At 34.2% G+C, this 18,406-nt stretch overlaps 1 protein-coding gene across 3 annotated transcripts in view; it reads right to left on the bottom strand.

Annotated features, from left to right (window-relative positions):
• LOC125682148 (uncharacterized) overlaps window positions 1–18,406 on the bottom strand; it is a 66,817-nt gene extending 48,411 nt beyond the window's left edge. For 2 of the 3 annotated variants that reach the window (XR_008801746.1, XM_056160012.1), the window contains exons 1-4: window positions 17,950–18,304; window positions 17,599–17,706; window positions 5,881–5,911; window positions 5,409–5,468 (exon numbers count right to left, since the gene is read on the bottom strand). Coding sequence is in view for 2 of the 3 variants with exons in the window: in XM_056160012.1 (XP_056015987.1) it covers window positions 5,409–5,468; window positions 5,881–5,911; window positions 17,599–17,706; window positions 17,950–18,181 (431 nt within the window). In the remaining variant the exon portion in view is untranslated. The other variant, XM_056160017.1, reaches the window with a different exon arrangement.

Genomic DNA, 18,406 nt, shown 5'->3' with positions numbered 1-18,406 from the left:
GCTACAGCTGTAAGCGCTAAGCATAGGTCTAAATTTGTGGTACTTCACCTACAACTGGTGGCGTTTCAATATAAGTGAAAAATTCTCATAAGGACGTAAAACAAACAACCAACCAACGAAATGAATTTGTTGTCAGTATATATCATGAAATGTGGTCCCATTTTGGGAATGATTTCTGTAAGCTAGACTAGTTGAATTTGCATGTGTATCGGAACAAGGGGAGTATGGGGTCTTAATATTCACCAAGAATTGTCTAACTGAAGAAATTAACAGTTTCACTTTCATTTCCATGATTAATTCAATTACGATAACTAATAAATTACTACATATAGTAACCTAACATTGTTACTGGATCCGATGGAAACTTAATTGTTTTTCAACACGTCGAAGCAAGTACCCCAAACGACGAATTTTGTTAACCACAAAGTAGTGTGTTCTGCTTTCAGGAAAGCAGATAATTTCACCGTTCTTGCAAAGTTGAGGATCTATTACTATGTATTTATACCATTGCCTTCTCTGTGGTCTTTATCAAATGACATAGTCCCTCTAAAATACCCATGGGGCATCCTGTATACAATAGACCAGAAGTAATGACTGGTATCTGAATATTGTATATTACGTAGATTGATTGTATATTGTTCAACGAGGGACTCCCGAGATTTTTTCACTCACATGAATACGGGTGTGTAGTAGGGCTGTGCGGTGCACCGAAAATTTCGGTGCACCGCGATTCATACCATTCGATTCGATGCACCGATTACAAATTCCGGATTTCGGTTCGGTTCGGTTTAGATTTTACTTACACCAAAACAACAAATATGGCGTCCGAGTGATGTTGAAAACATGTGGTTTTTTATGCAACGGAGATTTAATTCACTACTGTGTTAAGAGTTAGCATTTTCACCACTCAGATACCAACAGAATATGGTCCGTAAGATCATTGCAGTTTATCTTTACATGACATATAGCATTTCTGTCAGTGGTGGAGTGAAATCAACATCGTAGGTAATGACACAGATTTGACAGTTAACATGAGAGAAGTAAATCAATAAAGGAGAGATTTTCAAAGACTCTCAATTGATAGAATTGTTGAATTTTTGCATATCAATGAAAACAATATCATATACATTTTAGATTCACTATAGATTTGTTTAATAATCCAAAACTTATGCAGCACATTAATATAACAAATTTTGATAGACTGTCAGTGTTTTCTTTTTTTCTATCAAAGTTATAAAATGCCATTATGAATAGATATGATGTTTACAAATGACAACATATAGTTATATAACTTGAATTAAATCAAATCAAATATACTACTCATTAAAATTGTTAATTTTTGTGGTGTCATTAGATAAATTGGACCTAACATGAACCGAATCGAAAATAACCGAACCGTGCTGTTCTGAATCGAAACCGAACCGAATCGAGCTAACCCTGAATCGTCCCAGCCCTAGTGTGTAGGAGAAATAACCTATGTCAAGAAGATGATGAACAACTCTTTTTGGAAAAACTATGAAGTCATCCTCCTCCCCTCTATTCAAACACTCTTCTTTCTCGTTTTTGCAAAATGCTTCGATTCTATTTTACATCTTGAGGATTTCAGGTTCAAAAGTGTTAATGTTTTCTATGATACATTGATCTGTAGCTGTTTGAAAGTACATGTATATATTTTGCCGCAACAAAATATGTAAGATATATTATAAAGATCTACTTGAGTTTGCCACTGTCTTCACTTAAAATTGCCAGCACAGGGATAATTCAAATCTTTTGATGTTTAAGGACATTCGCGACGTTTCTGACATTTTCTCTAAAATTATTTTTCATCTCCTCATTATGAAGAATTTGTATGATCTCCGGAATAAGTTTAAAATTCAAATTGCAGTAATAATACCAAATAGTTCATATTGGCCTGGATAGCACCTAACTTTTAAGGGTCCCAGGTTCGATACCCGATTGTTCCAAAGATTAACACAAACGTAAGACATTAATAGGACAGATCTTCAAACAACCAACTAATTCAACATTTTACTCATCTACTAAGTTATGTCTGAGAGGCACAATTTTTCTGAATGTAACAAGTTAGGGGTGATTACCTGTATTCCGAAAGCCGGAAAACCGAAACAGTTTCTAAAAAATTGGAGACCCATCTCTCTTTTGAATGTTGTTTATAAATTAGCATCAGGGTGTATTGCAGAAAGAATAAAACTTTTCCTAGATAAATTAATACATACAGATCAAACTGGATTTATTAAAGGTAGATATATTGGTAAGAATATAAGATTAATTTATGATATCATACATTATACAGAATCCAAACAAATACCGGGGCTTCTGATGCTTATCGATTTTGAAAAGGCTTTCGATACTATCTCCTGGAAATTTATTCAAGAAACATTGTTTTTTTTAAGTTTGGTATTTCTATTCAAAACTGGAGAAAATTATTTTACAATCAAATAAATAATGTGTCATTCAAAATGGAATTGTGTCACATACTTCAGTCCAGAACGGGGCTGTAGGCAGGGCGATCCTATATCTCCTTACTTATTTCTTCTATGTGCTGAAATACTTGGTATTCTAATACGCAAAAACAAAGATATTAAAGGCATTACTATATAAAATATCTCAATATGCAGATGACACCTCACTTATTTTAGATGGGTCTCCCACTTCCATGGATGGCATTATTAGAGTCCTAGATTACTTTGCAATAATTTCAGGTCTAAAGATAAATTTTTCAAAGACAAAAATGATTTGGATAGGTAGCAAAAAAGTTTCAAAGGACGTTTTCCATCATACAAGGTGGAAATTTGATTGGAACAATAAAACATTTGATTTATTAGGAATAACATTTAGTATCAATTTACAAGAAATGGTAGAACTGAATTATAAGACTAAATTGAAGGAAATAAAAAAAAGTTATGATGCAGTGGAATAATAGAAGTCTTACTCCTTTAGGAAGGTTAACAGTAATAAAGACATTACTGATACCAAAATTAAATCATTTGATACTTACAATTCCAAATCCTAAAGATGAAACCATTTGTGCTTTTGAAATTGATTTATATAACTTTCTTTGGAATAACAAAACTCATAAAGTAAAGAAAAATGTCATAATTCAAGAATATGCTATAATGGGGGTATTAAAATGGTTGACTATAAAGAATTGATCACCGCTCTTAAAGCAACATGGATTCGACGTATTCTACATTCAAATGCAAAATGGACAAAACTACTGGGGGCAGAACTAATGACTTGTATAGAAAAGATATGGGTATTTGGAAGAGATTTTATCAATAATTTAAAGATAAAAATAACCAACAGTTTTTGGATAGATGTGTTTCAGAGTTGGTCAAATATAAATTCTGCAAAAGATAAAATTAACCCAGATTTTTATTGTGAACATATTTGTTATAATCCAAATATTACTATTGGTGGAAGATCAGTATTGTTTAAAAGTCTGCATGCTTTAGGGATTATATTTATTTATAATCTTCTTGATGAAAATAGTAACTTGTACAGCTTTGATTATGAACAAAATGTTTTGAAAGTTAAAATGAATTTTGTAGAATATGCAGGACTAAAGAAAGCAATCCAACAAAGACAAGTTCTTATATACAAGACAATACAAGAACTACAAAACCACTTTTGCCTATTATTCCCTCTACTATTTCAATATATTTCAAAGATAAAAAAGGTTGTAAAGATATGTATAAGCAATTGATAAGCCATAAAGCAACCAAAATTAAATCTATATCAAAATGGGAAGAAACAGAAGAAGGTTTTTCAGAGCTAGAATGGAAAAATATATTTAAACTTCCTTTTAAAACAACTCAAGAATCTAAATTGCAATGGTTACAGTTTCAAATCTTACACAGAATATTTCCATGCAACTATTATTTACATAAACTTAGAATTGTTTATTCCCCAATTTGCACATTTTGCAAGAGGGGTTTTGAAACTATTGATCACATATTTGTAGAATTTCCATGTGTGAAAGAGATCTGGTATGGAATTGAAGAATGGTTTTGCGAAAAACTGGACAGGCATATTAGTTTTGATAGACAAGCAATTCTTTTTGGAAAATTTGCTAATATGAATATACACAAGGCGGAAAATTTGATATTCTGATGATAAAGCAATATGTTTATATCAGTAAATTCTCAAGTATAAGCAAATTAAGTATAGATGCATCCAAAAAAATTATCATTGATAGAATTACAGTTGAAAAACTTTTGTTGTTAAAAAACTGCAGGTATAGGGAGTTTGAGAGATACTGTCAAAATATTTATGATAAATTATTATTGTATTAGTGTATTAAAAAGGGTTTTTTAACCTAAGATTTTGTTCCATGTCCCGCTTTGTTTTATGTGTTCTTTCTTTATTTCTCTCTTTCTCTTTCTTTATATTTATGAAAATGTCTTTTGCATATGAATATTGATGGTATTATTGGGGAGTTAAATTACATAGATGTATATAATGTAAAAGTCAAATAAAAAAAATCAAACAATAAAAAAAAGTTATGTATGTATGCGCTACCCTAGTCAATAAAATTGATCAAGTTTCCTTTACCATAGTCGTAAGTTTGTTTTATTCTAATCATGGTCGAATTTTAAAACCACTATATCACTGTGATAGGCGCTGCTCATGCAAATTTTATTGAATATTCATTCTACTATTTAGACTATTGCAACATTAACCATCACTTTTGCAATATATACTCCATATATTTGTCTATCAGCTGCAAAATAATTCAAGCGTACTTGCCTGTCGCCATCTTGGACTAGGGCAACATACTTTACCCTAGTCCATTTCTACACAGTGCTCTTGGTGGGGCTGTTATTGGTGAAACAAGTCTTGGGATGGTTCACCAACTAGGCTCCGGGGCCATAAAACTTAGCTAGCTCACTTTTGAGACCAAAATCTGAGATCGTCTCAGATTTCGGTCTCAGCCTCATATTTGGTGTGTCATAACAATTTCTCATCTCAGTCTCAGTCTCTGATTTCTAGTTTAGTCTCACTTTTGAGCTCAGAAAGTTAGATCGCTAGAAAGGTGTCTAACTCCGTAATTTTTTTCTCAATTCCAATATGACTTCCGCAATTCTCCAATTGAATTGGTACAACACCATCCATAGCAAAAGGAAAGCACTCGGTTCCAGATATTTCAGGACAAGTGCAATCCTCTAGAGGACTAGGAAGAGGACAACGTTTTATTTTATGAATTGTTGACTTGGTCTAAGTGAGACGGTCTAAGTTGAGTTTAGAAAGTGAGATTTTTTTTATAATCTCAAAAGTGAGCTAGCTAAGTTTTATGGCCCCGGAGCCTGAGGTCATGAACGTAATGCAAACTTGCATCTTATTTGATAGTCGCCCGAATCGGGTGTATCTGGATAAATTCTGATACTTACAATGACATTGGAGAGGTGGTCGTCATTTCTTTCGTAGTTGTGATAGCAGGAGTAGGTGTCCTATTGAAAAATAGAAGATATGATATAGACTTTAAGATTTACATCTGCTGATCAAATTATGCTCTCTGTTTTATATCCCGTGGGGATCGGGTTAGAATAGGCCCTCAGTACCCCTTGCTAGTCGTAAAAGGAGACTAAATGGATTGGTCCTTAGGATGAGACCGTGAAAACCAACGTTAAACAATATAAAATCAATCAATCATACCACAATGTCAAAAATGAACATGGGTGTGGCACCTGCTTCTGCGATGGCCATTTTCAAAATCCATTTACCAACTTAGAATGACCACATGAACATGTACATGTAGTATATGAAACTTCAAGTTCCTCTATTTCATTATTATGTAACCTTCATCTGGTTTGTGTATGGTTAAATTTTATAAGTATGATATTAAAGAAATTGAACACTTACGTTCCATAAAAATCTTGGTAACAAATCTGATCTATATGAAAAAGAATGATAATTGCATGTTAATAATTATGTCAAGATCATATATAGATTAGGGGTTTAACCCCATACAATTCTGTTTAACTTGTATAATAAACAATGCTTAATTTGCAATCTGCTTCAGTGCCTTCATCCAATGAACCTTAGCTGAAATTGTTTAGTAGTTCTGAGGAGAAATCAAAAGAAAAACTTCAGTTTCCTCTCAGAAAACACTGTCCTACACACACAGTAATCTCTGAACATACATCTTTTTAATGAATCAGCATCATTTTAAGAGGGGCTCATGATTTTGATCCTAGTATGGTTTTATGCTAGTCATACTATACTACAACAAACTGTATGGTGTAATTCTTTTACTTCAAATAATCTTACAGTAATTATCCCCTTTACATCATTAGGCTGTTGAAGAAAACCAAAAATAAAGTTTTATTTGATGTTTCATTCTTAAAAATTGATACCCGATACAACAATGCCACAGACACATGATTTCGAACAGATTATTGGGAATCCCCTTTAAAAGGATCAATTCAAAAACGCCCCATAGTAGAAGAACATGATATGAAGGATTTTTTGTTAAATAGTATTCACGTAATGATATTGATGAAACATTGAAGAGAATTATATCTTTGTAGTTAGTCATATGTATCAATAAGAGGCCAACTGGCCTTATTGGTCACCTGCGAATTACTTAATAAATGTATTACTAGCCCCCAGTCTGATTAAAACTAGCCCTACTATTTTGAAATGTAGTAAAATATCGGGAGCTGGTTTTAATCAGACTGCACTAACCCAAGGGCTATGAAATCTAACATAATTTTCCTGTTCTGCATTTTGCTATTAAGCAGTAGTATAAAACAATTGTGTTCTTAAAATACAAATACTCCTAAAATTGCCAATACCAATGAGAGATTTTAATTAATAATGATATTTGGTATCGAAATGTGTGTATATGACTAAATTGGACCCACCCTAGAGTCAGAACCCTGTGATTGTGAAATTCACAATTTTAGTGCATACCTTTCTGCTTTTCCTTAATATGGATTACATTTTTATACACTATTAGTGAAATTGAAGAAGCCTTTCATATGATAAAGACGATTATAACTATGATAAATTTGGCCCCATCCTCCCTAGGATTTTAACTCTTTTGAAGTGCATATGTATAATGCCCCCATTTCACTACAGTCTGAAAGTCAAATCCAATCTAAAATATTGTTTTAATTCAGGTCAGACCTAGCCTGGTATCAAATTGGATCCCGACCTAATTATAAAGCAAGCTTTCTACCATTGAGCTTAATAACACATTTTTGTGTCAGATTGCAACTAACAAAACAAATTAAATATTACAACATTTCATTTTGATGAAGCATAATTGTGTTAATTAAAATGGATTGTATGCAACTTATACCACATTACGTTTTTCTGTAAAATAACATTGCAACTTATAAGTATATACTTTTGTTCATGCTAAAGATTTCATAGTTCTTATAATTAACTAAAAGTACATCTACAAGTACACTGCACCAGTATGAAATTGTGTCAAATTACAGATACACTGAACATGCTAAAAGCAAAGTCATTTTTTTTTTAAATAAAACTCTCAGATTTTGAGTGCTTATTCTGCATTGTGTGCCCAATTAAAAGAACTTTATATTCCCAGCTGTATGCACCAAATTAAAGCAATACTGTATATAGACCAACTAGAGCCATATTTGCATGCGTGGAGACAGACATAGTAAAAGGGAGGTGTAAGAAGAGGGAAGGGAGGTGTGAGAAGAGGGAAGGGAGGTGTGAGAAGAGGGAAGGGAGAGGATATGAAAGGGAAAGGAGAAGAAAAAGATGAAGAGAAGGGAAAGGGAGAATGAAGGTAATAGATAGGAGAACAAGAGAGACGGGTGGAAAGAGAAAGGAGGAAGGGGTAGAAAGGAGGTAGAAAAGTGAGGGAGAATGAAATAAAAAGGAAAGAGAGAGGAAAGGAAAGAGGGGAAATGGGAAAGGGAGGAAGAAGGAAATAGACAGGGAAATGAAGAGAGAGAGAGAGAGATGGGAGAAGAAAGCAGAGAGAAATAGGGAGGAACTAGAAAAGTGAGGAAGGGAAGAAAAAGTGGGAAAGAGATAACAGGCAAAAGGGGAAAGAAGGATGGAGAGAAGGGAAAGAGAAATCAATAATGGCGTGGGGTGTTACAAAAGATCAACATTCGTCCAGATGAGCTAGAAATTATCCTTACCTGATATCTCTGTCATTACATTGTAATGATGTCATTGTTATAATGATATCAATTTTACAGTATATATGATGATAATTTTACATGTAATGATCTTATACTGCACAGCTAGATGTACATTTATGAAAACAATCAATTTCTACAGCAATTGAAGAGCCCTTAAATCATGAATGTCCGAAATTTAAATTCACCCATCTTAATATCTTAACATAATAGTATCAATGGGTCCATAAGTCATACATGTACTACAAATCAGAGACGATCAAAATTTCGAATGATATTTCAAATATGCTGTCATTATACATAGCTGTTCTGTAAAACACTTATGTAGAACTTATACGGTACCAATTGTGATGCACCAGATGCGCATTTCGACAAATAATGTCTCTTTAGTGATGCTCAACCGAAATTTTTGAAATCCGAAATAACAATAAACTTGTAAGAGCTATTTTAGGGGAAAACAGAGTGCCAAAAAGTGGAGTCAAATTCGTCTAAGGATAAGAACTATGCATGAGGGAGATAATCCTTAATATTGAAATGAATTTCTAAATTTTATCACAGAAATTAAATATACATCCGTATTTTCCAGCTAGTTACGAAGTACTTATCTACTGGAATGTAGAGACTTATGTGACATTGCTACAGGGAATACATACAAGAGGCCCACGGGTCTTATCGGTGACCTAAATACTAGTGAAAAAGTATCACTACTTCCATGGGCTATGAAATCTAGAAAAAAAATTCTGTTCTGAATATCTCAGCTAAATTCTAATGTTTACCAACAGTATAAAACAAGATGTGTTCTTAAAACTTCAATGCCCTCAAAAGTGCATACACTGATGAAAAGCTTTAGATAATAGGTGTACACCCTTAAAAACTGGTATTTCCGAATTTTGGTAGAATAATTCTTAATATGGCTGAATAGTGTCTGAATTATGTCTTATGTATAAAAAAAAAAAAAAAAAAAAAAAGCTGTTTGAATCCTGTCTTACACTATCTCTTTCTTTTCGGAATAACATCTGAACTTTCTGAATTTTGTCTCAGATTTTCTGAATCTTGGCCTTTAAATGTAAGACATGGTTCAGAAATCTGAATTCTTTCTGAATGTCTGAATATTTGCTGAATTATGTAATTTAGATTAATAAGACACAATTCAGCAATCTGAACTTTTTCTTAATATTCTAGTGTAATGTCAGACACAATTCAGCCATCTGAAAATCCAACCAGGAAATACAGAGCTGCACAATTTGACTACAGCAGTAAATGAGAAACCATTATGGAATTGCTGTACATCAATACTGCATTGCAGTATAAGCTGGTTTTGGTGCTGCAAGTATACTTTATTTGTGCTGCAAATATGAAGTACAATTGCAGCATAATATGGGAGTGTACTACCCAGCAGCATATATGCTGATTTTGTACTGCATCTGTACAGAACGTGTATTGGTATATTGGCTGATTTTGTTCTGCACATCTTATTAAAAATCATGCAATGAACATATCTTAAACTTAGTATTTTTTCTTTAATGTCAACCACATTAAATCGAACACCACTTTATTCTTTTCAATACAATTATTGAAAAAGCAATATACAGTATACATAATGTCTATATTCTTTCTCATGTAGCAAATTTTGTAGCCTCAAAAATAAATAGTCATTACCTGAGTAATAAAGTTTATTGTATCTATGCAGAGAGTATTATCAATTACCCTCTTCCATTTTAACACAGGAAGTAATAAGTACGTATATTCCCATACAATGTATGTATGAACATAGAGAAAAACATTTCCTTCAGGTGTGGTACATCATTATTTCACTGTCATGTAGTCTGTATTAAAAACACAAAAGTTCACAGCAGTAAATGTATATATATTTGTTTTCTTTCCCATTAGAACTGGTCATGTCTTTGTGATTTATAGTTATTGAAGGTAGGTCTTACGGGAATAGGATGACTCTTTCAAAGAATGCTTGCACTTGTAATTTCCAAGTAGATTTATTTCCTGAAAAGAAAAAAAAGAACAAATGTAGTTCGTGAAATGACAGGCCAGAGTTCAACAAGAGTATTATCAGCTATAATTTAATCATAAAACATTGTCTAACCATCTTTCAAATTAATGAAAAAATAAATTTTATGTTCGTGCACAATTCGGCAAAAGGAATGATGCCTAGATCTACATTGATACATGTATAAACTTTGAAATTAAGGCCCAGCTCAGGGTGCATGATGAAGGTTGGATTCATTCGACCCGATTTAACGTTTTAAAGTCTTACAATATACACTTAGAGTACCTTGGCTATAAATTCATACTTACATTCTAAATTTCATATTGACTGAAGACGGCTCATCAACTGGTTTTTCTAGAAACAGCCAATGGAAAGGGGCAGGCACATGTTCATTGTTTACGTCGGCCACCACTGTTATCCACGGTTGTCAGCCGTTTCGTGTCAGATGCTCGTCTCGAGAATCAGAAACTAGGTACTAAATGCTCAAAGTTTGGAAAAACAACTTCAAAACACATTGATATTTTGCAATATCAATTCTTTATCTTCAAACCAGCTAAGATATTTTATAAGTATTTCAACTACAACATAAACAGTGAAGAAAAACGGGGATGAAATGATCCGTCAATGAAATTACTTGTAACCATTTCAACACCTTGTAATAAAAAAAAAACATGTTTAACTTCATCCAGCATACTCCAGTTTCTTAAATTCTAAAGTACAATTGATCATTCATTATAACTAATTATAACGGCACACCCGACCGATCGTACTCGCTCACGGAATTAGACGAAGTGTCATTCGGTTTCGCGCGCGCTACGATTTGAAGCAGACGAAAAGGGGACAGAGGACAAAGGCAGAGCTGTTGTTATGCAAAACACATGGAATATAGAATAATCAACTTGGAAGTAATGAAAAGTGCATATGCAACTCGATTTTTAATTAACTCGTTATTGAATTAGGCCTAGTGAAGGTAAGCGGGTTTTTTTTAAAATGGATCTTATTCAGAAATACACGTATCAACACTTCGCCGCGAGTTACGTCCCTTTGCGGGGTCAGCCAAAGGTCAATCGGTGAAAAACCAAGTTTTCCTTCTTTACCTTACCAAATGTTAGATGTTATTACTTTGAATTCTAGCCAATTACCAAGTTTTCATACAAGTTAATGGGTTGCCCCAATCTGGGGCATTATTGTAGTTGACTGCAATTGATGAAAAAATAACAGATGTTCAAGCTATAGATTGGAAAATTACAAAGGCCAACGTAGGGAAATACGATTTTTATCCGGGAGATAACGGACAAGGGACGTAACTTGCGCAAAGTGTTGATACGTATATACCATCGTCGATCAGTCTCTCCTAAATTCTGTACCAATCTTTGTGATGATATCGCATGTATATTTAATTCTAAGGTACTGACCATTAGAGTCCTGAATGATCATCATGTCAAGTGAAGAAACGAGTGAAAACCAAAATTCATGAAAAATCCAGATAATGAGTTTATCCGTAATTAACCAAGACTTCGCGGCGAGTTACGTCCCTTTGTGAGGTAACCAAAGGTCAATCGGTTAAAATCTCTAGACTACCCTACCAATTTATTTAATGTAAGAGATCACTACAGTGAATTTCAGTTAATTATTTAATAATTAAGTTATGGGCTGCCCGGGGACCACCCTTGGGACAATTTTGTAGTTGACTTTTTGACCGCAAGATGGCAGAAAAGGGACGTAACTTGCTCAAACTTCAAAATGTAGATACGTATATATACATGTACGTGTTACATACGAGGGTAAAGGTATTTCAAGTGCTCCTGTGACATGTTAAGACATTACATATTATAGAATTCTGTAAATTAAATTATTCCCATAATTAGGCCTATTTTCTTTAGATATAAATCATATTACACAATTTAATAGGACTAAAATTTCAATCAAGTAGCAGAATTATCAATATTTGACTAATTAGAGCGTTTTATATTAATATCATTATTATAATTATTTACTAAGCTGTCTTCATTTTAAACAGGAGGGATTAAACAGAAAGAAAATTAGATTGGAAAAGACAAGAGATAGAAGAAATGGCGCAGCTGAGTATTCAATGTTTTAAGAAAAGAATCAAATTCAATTTCTTGCCAGTAGACCATTGTGTAGATCAGTTAATGGACCTTTCTGAATGTTGTCTGATTCAGTGTTTATATTTTCTGAATATTATCTGAACAATGCTGAATTTTGTCTGAGAGACTGTATATTCTATTTGACAATTTCTGAATATTATCTGAACAATTCTGAATTCTGTCTGAATGACTGTATATTATATAACAAATTCTGAATATTATCTGAACAATTCTGAATGTTATCTGAACAATTCTGAATATTACCTGCACAATTCTGAATTCTGTCTGAGTGACTGTATATTATATACATGTAACAAATTCTGAATATTTTCTGAGCAATTCTGAATGTTATCTGAACATTTCTGAATGTTACCTGAACAATTCTTAATGTTATCTGAACAAATCTGAATTTTGTTTATCTGAATAAATTCATACATTTTATGAATTTTGTCTGAAACATTCTGAATTTCATCTGAATGGATGGATTGGTATGTCTGAATAAGGTCTTAATTGTCTGAATAATGTCTGAATACTGGCTGAATGTGTTCCAAATTAATGACAAAATTCAGACTTAAGATTCATACAGTATTCAGCCTCAATTAAAATGAAATTGAGACAAACTTTACCTTAAGGGTACTAACATTAAAACATAAAGATATTTGACTAATTTGGACTCATCCTAAAGTCATAACCCTGGGTTCTGAAATTCACCATTTTTTGTACATCCTTTTCTGCTATTCCTAAGTATGCATTTTGATATTATACAGTATCAGCAAACTTACACATAAATAATATATACTAAGTTCGGTCCCACCCTGGGGTCAAAACCCTTACTCTGGGGGAAATCAAATTTACAATTTTGGTAAAAGACTACCTGCTCTATCCATTTAGTTTCAATTTAGTATCAAAAGCACTAAACAAAATGTTATTTAAGTGTTTTACACATAAACACTATATAACAAGTTTGGTCCCACCCTGGGGTCAGATCCCCTACCCTGGGGATCATGAAATGTATAATTTTGGTAGAGGCCTTCCTGCTCTACATCACTATGCATTTAGTTTTGCTTACATGTGTGTGGTTCTTGAGAAGAAGATTTTTGGGCAGTTTTTGCCCCGTCCCTAAGGCCCCAGGGGTGCAGGAATCCTGAAATTTACAATTTATGTTCCTTTTCTTCCAAATTTGCTCTATACCAAATTTGAAAAGAATTGGAATAATAGATATCAAGAAAAAGTTTAAAATGCCTATTGTTCACACATTTAATAACTGACCATTTTGGCCCCACCCTAATACCAAAACCCCTACCCCTGGGATCATCAAATTTACAATTTTGGTAAAGGACTACCTGTTCTTCCTAAATATTTATTTATTTTCAACTGACCATTTTGGCCCCAACCTGATACCAAAATCCCTACCTCTTGAATAATCAAATTTACAATTTTGGTAAAGGACTACCTTTTTTTCTAAATATCTATTTATTTTCAATTTAGTATCAAAAGCACTAAAGAAGATGTTATTTAAGTGTTTTACACATAAACACTATATAACAAGTTTGGCCCTGCCCTGGGGTCAGAACCCCTACTCCGGGGATCACGAAATTTACAATTTTGGTAGAGGCCTTCCTGCTCTACATCACTATGCATTTAGTTTTGCTTACATATGTGTGTGGTTCTTGAGAAGAAGATTTTTGAAAATTGGTCAATTTTGGGCAGTTTTTGCCCCGCCCCTAAGGCCCCAGGGGTGTTGGAGTCCTGAAATTTACAATTTATGTCCTCCTTGTCCCGATCATGCTTTATACCAAATATGAAAAGAATTGGACTGGTAGTTATTAAGAAGAAGTTAAAAATGTTCAATTGTTAATGCACGATGCACGACGAACGACGACGGACAACAACCAAACTAAAAATAGTTAACATGGTTATCACTTGATATTTACAATCCATGAAATCATAAAGATTAATGCAAAATATGTTTATTCAGTATAACACCATTATCTCTCTTGTACCCAATTCACACCACATGATCTTCTTGATAAGAATAAATTTTACATTTCTATATACATACATGATATGTGTAAGCAATATATCTTTTCTGGAAAAAAGTCAATAAAATCACGATTAAGGCATCATTTCTCAGACAATTAACAAATAGTGTGAATGGCTAAATTAGAGGAACATTATTTAATATCATATGATGGTCGTTACAAGAATATTTGATTCACAAAATAGATGTTTTATCAAGTCAGCCTACCAAAGACAATCAGACAGAAAAATCTCAGGCATAGAAACTAAGTCCTGCAGTCCAGGCTAAACACAGAGTGTGCACTGTGTTCATATCATTCTTCGGGTTAGAGTGGTATTAGTTCATGGCTGCTCGGATATTGCTTTACGTATTTAGTGGTAATGCCAAGGTGAAGATAACGAACAGTGATCAATCGCATAACTCCTATAAGCAATACAAAATAGATAGTTGGGCAAACACGGACCCCTGGACACGTCAGAGATGGGATCAGGTGCCTAGGAGGAGTAAGCATCCCCTGTTGAATTCACACTCTGATCTATGTATACTGGCTTCTACTAGTGCAAGGTCTAAGAAAGAATATACTTAGACTTATGTGTAACATTTGGAGCCCTGTGTTAGATTGCTGTGTATATACAAATGCAATAAACCTTGACTTCATTTGGATATTTTCATATAGAGGTCAGTACATATTGATGGATTTGAATTGGTCGCTAAATTGATCAATAATAGTAATGCATGAAAGGGGAAGATAACGAACAGTGATCAATCTCATAACTCCTATAAGCAATACAAAATAAAGAGTTGGGCAAACACGGACCCCTGAATATACCAGAGGTGGGATCAGGTGCTTAGGAGGAGTAAGCATCCCCTGTCGACCGGTCATACCCTCCGTGAGCCCTATATCTTGATCAGGTTACCCCTAGTCACAATCAGTGTGTCAAGAACGTCTTAGTTTTGGATATTTATTCACATGTCATGATGAAGGACATACACGATGTTTCTGAAATTTTCTGTAAAACTATCTTTTCATTTTCTCGATATGAAGAGTTCTTGTATGATTTCCGAAATATGATTTGAAATTTTACATTATAATGCAGAAATAACCATATCTTATACATCAGCCTCGGTAGCTCAGTGGTTAGACATATGTTTTTGTCCTTTATTGATACAGTTTTTACTTGCAACAACCAGTAACTATCAAAATATGTTGATGCAGCTAACTCTAAAACAGACATAGTGATCTAACCCAAGATGTTTTGTACAAACGAGATAAAATCAAGTGAATTGCACGTTCAATGTCAAGAAAAATTATATGTATTGAGAAACAGCGTGTATGTCTTTAAGTGATTATGCCACAACCACTGCAAATATACAAAACCTTTATAACAGAGGTGATAAAGAGTATCACTGCCGAATGTAAGTATGCAGTATTGAAAAATATCATGTATGATGAAATAAAACATTTAAAACCAAAATGGTTTAAACTGCTTTAAACTTCCAAACAAAATTATTATTCCCTATCAAATACATCTGTACTTTCCAAATTCATAAATGAAACACATTTTCCCAGCCATTGCAACAAATATATTACAAGAGGCTAATGGGCCACATCGCTCACCTGAGTCACCTTGGCCCATATCTGAAGACTTTCCATATATATTTGCATGTAAAACCTTAGTCCCTATTATGGCCCAAACTACCCTTTGCAAACTTGAATATACACTATGTCAGAAAACTTTCATGTAAATGTCACCTTCTTTGGCCCAATGGTTCTTGAGAAGAAGATTTTTAAAACTTTTTCCTATATTTGTATGTAAAACTTTGACCCCCTCACCCCCACTTGTGGCCCCATCCTACCCCCCGGGGGCCATGATTTGAACAAACTTGAATCTGCACTATGTCAGAAAGTTTTCTTATAAATATCAGCTTTTCTGACTCAGTGGTTATTGAGAAAAAGATTTTAACTATATATTTGCATGTAAAACTTTGATCCCCCTTGTGGCCCCATCCTACCCCCGGGGGCCATGATTTGAACAAACTTGAATCTGCACTATGTCAGAAAGTTTTCATGTAAAAATCAGCTTTTCTGGCTCAGTGGTTCTTGAGAAGAATATTTTTCCTATATATTTGTATGTAAAACTTTGATCCCCTATTGTGGTCCCATCCAACCCCCGGAGCCCATGATTTGAACAAACTTGAATCTGCATTATGTCAGGAAGCTTTCATGTAAATCTCAGCTTTTCTGGCTTAGTGCTTCTTGAGAAGAAGATTTTTAAAGTTTTTCCCTATATATTTGTATGTAAAACTTTGATCCCCCCCTTGTGGCCCCATTCTACCCCCGGGGGCCATGATTTGAACAAACTTGAATCTGCACTATGTCAGAAAGTTTTCATGTAAAAATCAGCTTTTCCGCCTCAGTGGTTCTTGAGAAGAAGATTTTTTTAAAAAATTCCTATATATTTGTATGTAAAACTTTGATCCCCTATTGTGGTCCCATCCAACCCCCGGGGCCCATGATTTCAACAAACTTGAATCTGCATTCTGTCAGGAAGCTTTCATGTAAATCTCAGCTTTTCTGGCTTAGTGGTTCTTGAGAAGAAGATTTTTAAAGTTTTTCCCTATATATTAGTATGTAAAACTTTGACACCCCCCCCCCCCTGTGGCCCCATCCTACCATCGGGGGCTATGATTTGAACAAACTTGAATCTGCAATATGTCAGGAAGCTTTCAGGTAAATTTCAGCTCTTCTGGCCCAGTGGTTCTTGAGAAGAAGATTTTTAAATGACCCCACCCTATTTTTGCATTTTTGTGATTATCTCCCCTTTGAAAGGGACATGGCCCTTCATTTGAACAAACTTGAAAGCCCTTCGCCCAAGAATGCTTTTGGCCATGTTTGGTTGAAATTAACCCAGTGGTTCTGGAGAAGAAGTCGAAAATGTGAAAAGTTTAACAGACAGACAGACGACGGACAAAAAGCGATGAGAAAAGCTCACTTGAGCTTTCAGCTCAGGTGAGGTAACAAGGCTCTAGTCCATGAGAAATTTTTATTACGATCACTCAATTCATAATTCTTTAAGTCTAGTACATGTAGCCTTTTGACATTTGAGTAATGCTCCATATCGCCAATGTCATTGGACTGGTGGTATATATAGCGAAGGTCAAACTAGTGGTGTACAGCATTGACCATCAGATTAATTGGCACATTATGATCTCTCAACATTGGCCTTCATGCACAGTATGTCATGAAAAATGAAGCCTATAACATGAATCAACTTTCTGCATAAATTTCAAATGCAGCTGAGCTATTCAGTCCAATGTACTTACATTTCCATAATTCACTACGTTTGTAGGGTTTATCTGGACAGATGGACGGAGCTTTACAATCAACAGAGTCCAAATTGTAGGTCTGGTTGTTTAGTACTGTACATTTGTCTGTAAATGAAGGAACCCATTATCTTGTACCAGTGTATGATGCTGGGGTGTCAGTTTTTCACATTATCAATGACTAAAAGGATTTTAAAAATTCCCAATGAAATAGTTTTCCTATCCAATTTTCCCCTGGTTTATATTTCATATAAAATAATATGTGTATAATTTAGCTACTAATTGTATGTATCCTTTAACTGATTATGAACATGCATCACTTTATAAAGACAATTTATTTGGTCCACTTACTAGCAGGCGACAATCCATATTTAGTACAGATTTCTCCGAAATGTCCCACCCAATTTTCCATGGCTGCACACACATAGTCTGGGGTGGGATCCTGGCAGTTCTTCCTGTTCGATTCGATTTTCCAACTGTTTTCGTCCCTTGGACAAGCTGACACCACCTGATACTGCTGTGCTGCTTCAGCTGAACAGAGCAGCACAATGCACAGCACCGAGAGAAGGCACAGAGACGCCATTTCATCTGAAATGTACCTGCCTAGCAGTGAGCCAGTCAGATTGATGAGCGTGAGAATTCAATCAATTTTGAAATGGGTAGATTATTCTCGGTCTAATATGTTATCTTAACTGTTTTGATGGGTACTTACTGTATAAAATGTACAGTGCTGTGACCACACTTTTACTTTTTTTTCACTTTCGTTTTCACCTTGATGGATTGGAATTCCGTTACTTTCTATGGATAC

The sequence above is a fragment of the Ostrea edulis genome, chromosome 1 (genome assembly GCF_947568905.1).
Source record: "Ostrea edulis chromosome 1, xbOstEdul1.1, whole genome shotgun sequence".
Classification (NCBI taxonomy): Eukaryota; Metazoa; Mollusca; class Bivalvia; order Ostreida; family Ostreidae; genus Ostrea; species Ostrea edulis.
The sequence above is the reverse complement of the archived record's forward strand: the minus strand, read 5'-3'. Positions and strand labels throughout refer to the sequence as shown.